Raw genomic sequence first — 7,573 nt, 5'->3', positions numbered from 1 at the left:
GGGACTTTTGGAGATAATCCAGTCCAACACCCCTGCTCAGGCAGGGTCACCCAGAGCAGGTGACACAGGAAAATATCCAGGTGGGTTTTGAATGGCTCCAGAGAGGGGCACTCCACAACCTCCCCGGTAGCCTGTTCCAGCGCTCCGGCACCCTGGGGCTAAGGAAGCTGTCCGGCAGGCCAAGGGGAGGCGGAAAAAGCCGCGTTCCGGTCCGTCCTTGGCCGGTGTTCGCTTCCGGAACCCGCCCGGGCCGTGTGAGGGAGCGGGGCCGGGCGCTCCAGCCCCCGCCCCCAGCGCCGGCCCCGCCCCACCCGCAGCCCCCGCCGGCCCCGCCGAGCCGCCAGGGGGCGGTGCTGCCGCCTTGCCCGCCTTGCCCGCCTCTGCCGCCGAGGCCGCGGGGCCGGTGCGGAGCGCACGATGGAGGCGCCGCCGGTGACCATGATGCCCGTCACGGGCGGCACCATCAACATGATGGAGTACCTGCTCCAAGGTAGGCGACTGCGGGACCGAGCAGCGCGGGCAGCGGGGGAGGAGGGGGTGGGGTGCTGGCGCCGCGCACGGGCGGGCCGGAGGGCGCTGGGACGGGCGCGCTGCGGAGGGAGCGCGGCTCGGCCTGTGGGGGAGGCGATGGTCGTGGCGCTGTCTCCGCAGGGAGCGTGCTGGACCAGAGCCTGGAGAGCCTCCTGCACCGCCTGCGCGGGCTGTGCGACAACATGGAGCCCGAGACCTTCCTGGACCACGAGATGGTGTTCCTGCTGAAGGGGCAGCAGGCCAGCCCCTTCGTGCTGCGCGCCCGGCGCTCCATGGACAAGAGCGGCATGCCCTGGCACCTGCGCTACCTGGGACAGCCCGAAATCGGCGACAAGAACCGCCACGCGCTGGTGCGCAACTGCGTGGACATCGCCACGTCCGACAACCTGACGGACTTCCTGGTGGAGATGGGTTTCCGCATGGACCACGAGTTCGTGGCCAAAGGGCACGTGTTCCGCAAGGGCATCATGAAGATCGTGGTGTACAAGATCTACCGCATCCTGATGCCAGGAAACACGGAGAGCATTGAGCCGCTCTCCCTCTCCTACTTGGTGGAGCTCAATGTAGTCGCGCCAGCAGGACAGGACATTGTTTCTGATGACATGAGGAACTTTGCTGAGCAGCTGAAGCCTCTAGTACACCTGGAGAAAATTGACCCCAAAAGACTAATGTGATTGAAAATCTGGGCCATTAAGGCATTGTTTTTGTGTTTCAGAAAACAATGTTTTTATAAAAGGGTTTTTTGTGGGCAAATCAAAGCAGGGAGAAGGGAATAAAGTACTATATATCAGTTTTGGCAGTTATAATTACTGAGTGTTTTTTTCCTTCACTTGTGAATTTGAACAAAAGTGGACACTTTAAACTAGCACTGTCAAAAAAAAATCAGTAAATGTTAATACTGACAGTTTCCTTCTCTTGCATGGGAGATAACTTAAAAAGCCTATTGCCTAACACTAAAAATGTCAAGACTTACTGGAATTCATCCCTCTGTGTACCCAGATCCCACTACTGTCTTAAGATTTTTAGAGCACAATTTGTGTCTCCTACCTAGTAATCCAAAACTTTTTCTTTTCAGTAATAGATGAAGTTAATGTAGTTTAAGGCAAGAGGTGCTGTTTCACACAAGCATAAACACAGAAACTGCTATATAAAAGAGCAATTAACTGTACACCTCTTCACCAAACCTTATATGACAGGAACAGCTACTTGTTAGGGAAACTGTTTCTTCTGATGTAACCAAAGTTAGAGTTGGAAGAAAATCTAGTAATATTAACATTTGCAAGTGGTTTTCACATCTTTCGACAGTGTTCCATTATTTTCACTGGAATTGGTTAGGACAGTCTTAGTTAATAAGAAAGTAAATTACCAGGTACTCTTTATTACCGAATTTCTCACAGATGACAGCTATATTAAATATTGAAATGTTAAGTGCTTTATATTAAAAAAAATTATTCACAGTTTTTCATTAAAAATGTATTACAAGAAAATCAGCATCTGTTACTTGAATTACTGATGATTTTGCTTAGCACCTCTCTTAGTAGTAGGATGGTTAGTTACCCTAGTAGTGCCATGATAATTCAGTGTTTTTTGAATTAAGTTTGAGAGTTTTCAGGTACAGTTCAGTCAAATAAAAGCCAGGAAAGATAAAGGAGCTCATTTAAATTTCTCAGGTTTTTTGCAGAGGTCAACCATTTCACCCACTGATAAGTGTTCCAAGTGTTCGGGAGGTTTTTAATAGCTACATTTTCAACTGGATCAGTGCTGCAGGCTCCGATGTGGGGCGTGGGGAGGCCTTGATTACTGGGCTGGTACTTGAGCACCCTCAGGCTGAAGACAGAGCAGTGATTTCCAATGGGGCAGCAGTGAGGCATCACCAGCATCACTGCTCATTACCCTGACTACAGGTGTTTTCTGGAGGGTACAAACACACCTGCGGTTCTGCTCATACTTGGGCATGGCTCACCCTCACCAAGACAGCACGCTATCCTGGGCCTCCGAGCTGGAATTCTCTCGTATACAGGGCATAACTTCCTAGGAGCTTCCTAGGCTGTTCCACAGTTGAGTGACAGTCTTATCCCAGCAAATGGGAATTGTTAGGGCTGCTGTCATATTTTGCCACTCTTTGCACTAGTTAAAAATCACTGGCTACAACTTTACAATCTGTGGCTTATTTCCTGGCACACAAAAGTTTAGGAAGTCTTGTGGATGACAATAGGTCTAACTATTGATTGATCCAACTTAATAAATATTTTTATTTTTAAGGAGAGTTTAAACACTGAAAACTGCAGCAATCCTCGGTATCAGGCTTCCTTATGCTTACGGTAGTCCATGTACAGAAGAGGCAGGTGTGCAGAGAGAAGAGCTTACTGCATCAATGGCTACAGCTGAGGACACTTGCAAGTTGCTAATGTTCAAAGTGTGTCCCTTTCTTCTAACAAAATGTATTTTTCTCCTATAAAACTTTGTCAAAGGTGGAGACAGATGATTAGTGTTAGTAATTGACACCAGTAAACTGTGTGTCATAGCCCTAATTATCATTCATCATCCAGGGTCAAATGGTACTGCAGTTACACAGAAATGCTCAACCTCTTTACTGGAAAGTATCTAATTTTTAAATTATGAACGTAAGTTACGGTACCATGAATGTGAAATGCGACTTTTTTGGGGGGGTAAAAAAAAGTCTTCTTTTTGCCAGGTAAAATAGCTGCATTCTCCAAGGTGAGAGGTTACCTCAGGACTCTATGTTTTGCAATATATTACAAGAAACCTGATACAGCTGCGCTTAAGTTTTGATTCTGTTCAAGTAATGCCTTCTGTTACTTCAAACTGTTCCTCTAGTCCTGCATACCTGTAAGATTTCTTCCAATTTTCCTGATTGCTATATAAAGAAGTAGAAATTACTGCAACAAATAAAGGTAGGATTGCTATTGATCTGTTAGTTACCACTTACTTCTACTATTAAGAAAAATTGCTCATGGAAGCTTATCTCAGTTACTAAAAATTACTCTTTCTTTGGAAAAGCCGTAACTTTATGCTTTAGCCCATCTTAGTCCTGGGTTGCTGCTCTTCCCATGCAAACTCCTAGAATTGTATTATTCCTTACAAATGAAGAGCTGACATACTCCGGAAGTGCTCTGCATTATAACTACACTCTACCAGGAGCACCTTTTTACACCCCTCTGAATGCTCGCACAAAATGAACTTCTCAATGTGTAAACTAATGTGGCATTCATGTTTTCATCTCAGTGATGTCAGTAACACAAGTAAACTGCTTTCCTGTTAAATGTTTTCCATGCACTAGAACATTGTATATAATTTCATTCATGATTTAAAAGTTGTTTAAAAGGCAAGGTTTCTCCAAATATTGGGAAGTTAAAAACAACAAGAAGCCAAGATTTTTCTTCATAATTTTTAATACTTTTTAAATTTTAAATACTGGTTTTAAATTTGTGATTGTAACATGTAAGAGCCAACTTCTTTTAATTTTTAAAACTTATCATTAGGATCATAAAACTATTATAGAACAGTTACAACTCTACACACTCAAGGTACTCAAAAATATGATTCATGTTTTAAGTCTGTAAATGAACAGTGGCAATTCAAATACAGCATTATCTGTACAACTTGACAAAAATACAGGTGGACAATCTGATTAAAGAGAATCTGCACAACTTCAGATAAGCCAGCTCAGCCCAATTAAGTAAAAGGTAAGGTTTTTACAAAGTGCATCACATTTTTCACAGATAAATTTGTCAAAGATTTTCAGGTTCTCAGACAGAATAACAATGACCATCTCATCTTCATTCCCAGTACAAGTTCTATCAAGTCATGTCCTTCAGATCTAGTTTGGCAACATCCAAATTCTCCAAATAGATGCAGATATCCAGAGAACAATATCCTATGATTGCTGCATTTTCAGCCTTTTGAACTGGTTTAGCTTACAAAACAACCATTCTAGAGTCAGAAGCTGCTTCTGCAAAGACCACCACAGCTGTGTTAACACTCTTGATCTGTTAACAGGAGGAAATGAACTCAGAGCGCACAGACGTGGCAGTGACTGACAAGAGAGATGGGCTCAAGAGACAGGGTAAATTGTATGAAACCATAAAAACAACATCCCTTCCAGAAGAAAGGATCTAATGGCTACTCACACAAGGACAATATGAGAGGCCTACTGCCTTATGAGATTACTTTTCCAGAGGTCCATTAATAATGATTTCTCAGTCACGTAACTCCTTCCATGGTCTTTAAAAAACCTCTTACAAATCTGATTGGGCAGGGCTAGCTACAGTGAAGTACCAGTGCCTTTATCTAAAAGTAAAACATACTCTTTACAAATAGTATCTGTAGTGTCATTTTATTTACAGAATAAATCGCAAAAGTACATCACATTTAGTGCAAATGCAACTAATGATATAAGTTTATATACTGCTTTGTAAACTTTCCATACCTTTGTAAAATAAAGCTATCCTATTAAATTAATAAACTTGCCCGTGTTCCAACAATTACCAGAAATGGCAAATAAGGAGTTAAACTCTTTATATTTTGGACTTTTTTTTTAAAGTTCCCATCAGTGGCTATGATGGAATGTACCACTGCTTGGTGATTGTAAAAAGATGACGTACATTTTGAGGTATAAGATTTTGTTTTTTAACATTGGTATATAAAATGCTCAGTGGTGATATAGTAAAGATGTACAAATTTTCATCTTATTTGCCTTGCTAACATTACCATATAGGCACTTTTCTACATATTCAAATGAACAGAATAACTCTGTAATAAGGCATATTCCATGCACACCATTAGAGAAAGGCAAATAAAAAGGGAGGAGTTATGGAGCATGAAATCTGCATGCGTGTGTAATCATGTGTTAGATATGGTTTCATTTCTACAGAGAAGATGAACAGAGACGTTTTTCAACATTGTGCAGATCATATTTACTCATTTAACCAAATCTTCACTAAGTTACTGTATTATATCTCTTTTCAGGCACCTAGCACACTATCTCAAATAAATCTGACTTTCAGCTTTCTTTTAAAGAAAATATATCTGAAACTTTTTCCTCAAGATACCCAGTTTAGTGAAACACCGAGCAGTCTCTGAAGAGTTTCCAACTATAGGACATGGATAAAAGACCTCACAGTCAGTACTAGCCCAACACAGTCCTCTCTTAACAAGTGTCTCCAGAATCAAAGGCAGGCAAACATCTGACATTTAAATTTTCACAGCAGCTAAAGGGAACTTTCCAGCAAGAACTATGCATTCTTATAGCTCTGATGAGTTTTTGATCAAGAGGCAAATAATTTTCTACATGAACCTCATAGCACAGATTTATTGAGATGAGGAAAACACATGCAGGATCTGAAAATAATGTACTCATCCTCAATCTAGACTGGGAATGTTGTTTTATGTAATCCAAATTACTTCAATAAATATTATACTGTACCTTCTCACAGCTTTGGGAAAGCCCCAGATATCATCCAAGAAAGCAGTCCACAGATAGCATGGACAGATGTCTCCCAGATTTTAGGCAGTCTCTTGCCCTCTCATACAGAATCTTTCTAGGTATTTCTGGATCATGTTTAATAACAAAAATTATGCAGCACATATTACACAACTAAAAAATACAATAGAAATATAAAGATATCTGGAAAAAAATAAAGCTTTTCACACTCTTACTCCTTCAGAACTAAAGATCGTCATAAGAGTAAGACAATAGAAAAGGCAAAGTCATAAGGATATTGACAGCCCTCAGATATTAACTGGCATTTTATGTAACAAGATGATTCATTACAGAAACCAGCAGCAATGAACTGTGATTATACAAAGCAAAATAAAACCTGCCAACAAGTTACCAAGGTTTTACTGAAGCCACTCCTTTCAACGACCCCAAAATATCACACAGATTTTTGTGCATATAAAGCACATACAGTATGCTATATGTGCATTTGTCTCTTGTGCTTTTTACACATGCACAAAAACTGCACAAGTATCTTAGGAAGGTTGACAATGAAATTCTACAACTTGTTTAAAATTAACACAGTAGCCCATGTTGGTGATTCAAAGCTGTATGCGCTTGTCTTCTTCTAAAGCAAGCAAATAAAAATAGAGCCATATACATGTTATCAATACATGTATTTATAATTACACACTGATTCAGCAAGAAAGTTAGCAGGAGAGAGCTATTGTTAAATATTCAGGCCCATGGTGTTGCAACACTTCTTCACTTCAGTACACAAAGCCTAGAACCTGGGCCATAAAAAGACTGTAGATCCTTCGTTCCAGCATGGAGTGCTCTGTGCATGGTCACTTCTCCCATGTGGAATGCTCACCCAGTCTTGTTCTGATTGCTGCAGGTAAGCAAAGAAAAGAATACAGCACTGACAAGTTTGTATACTGCGAGTAAAATGAACTTGTTAAACACCTTAGGTATCATCAGGATTGCTACGATCACATGCTAACTGTTGTGTTGTGATGCCATGTTTCTAATGCTTTACTTACACTGCTTCTCTAACAAATTTAAAATTGTGAATCATTAAAGGGATACCTGTCACAGAAGAATGACAACTAAGACTCTTGGAGTCTGACACAGTAAACAGAATCCAAAAATAGAAGTAACCTATGTCACACATAGAAAAAGTGACAGAGACTCATCTTCAGATGTGACTGAATGATGCCGTAACACTAGCTCAACTAAACAGAATTCTGTGGTTTGACATGGCACTTATAGTAAATGAAATACATAGCAGAACTAAAATTAGCAAAAATAAATTAGGCCTTATTTAACACTAAGGGGCTCAGATATCCTCAAAGTGATCAAGAAACCCTCTTCTAACGTCATATCATCATCTAACTGTTCAAAAAACTTTAGATTAGCCAATAACCTCCACCATAAACAATATTTCCATTGACTTCAGAAAGCATCTGGAAATCCCTTTTCTTTCCTAGGTTCATCAGAAAGGAAGAAAAACTTAAATCACAGTCTTCTAAATATTCTAGTAATTCATGCTGGTCTGTCAGTGAAGTTCCATTAATAAAAATC

General features: G+C 41.1%; 2 protein-coding genes across 5 annotated transcripts in view; one reads left to right on the top strand and one right to left on the bottom strand.

Moving 5' to 3' along the window:
• The first annotated feature begins 329 nt into the window (after positions 1 to 329).
• On the top strand, positions 330 to 4,772 carry MED18 (mediator complex subunit 18). The gene is made up of 2 exons (XM_005488304.4): positions 330 to 490; positions 652 to 4,772. The coding sequence occupies exons 1-2, from the start codon at positions 418 to 420 to the stop codon at positions 1,203 to 1,205; spliced, it is 627 nt and encodes a 208-aa protein (XP_005488361.1). The 5' UTR covers positions 330 to 417; the 3' UTR covers positions 1,206 to 4,772.
• The window catches only part of CERT1 (ceramide transporter 1), an 82,037-nt gene continuing 76,613 nt past the window's right edge, over positions 2,150 to 7,573 (bottom strand). For all 4 annotated transcript variants that reach the window (XM_005488302.4, XM_005488303.4, XM_014267950.3 and 1 more), the window contains one exon: positions 2,150 to 6,881. The gene's annotated coding sequence lies outside the window, so the exon portion shown is untranslated. The remainder of the gene's footprint in view (positions 6,882 to 7,573) is intronic.

This window comes from Zonotrichia albicollis, chromosome Z (assembly GCF_047830755.1).
Source record: "Zonotrichia albicollis isolate bZonAlb1 chromosome Z, bZonAlb1.hap1, whole genome shotgun sequence".
Classification (NCBI taxonomy): Eukaryota; Metazoa; Chordata; class Aves; order Passeriformes; family Passerellidae; genus Zonotrichia; species Zonotrichia albicollis.
This window is presented reverse-complemented; position numbering and strand designations above follow the sequence as displayed.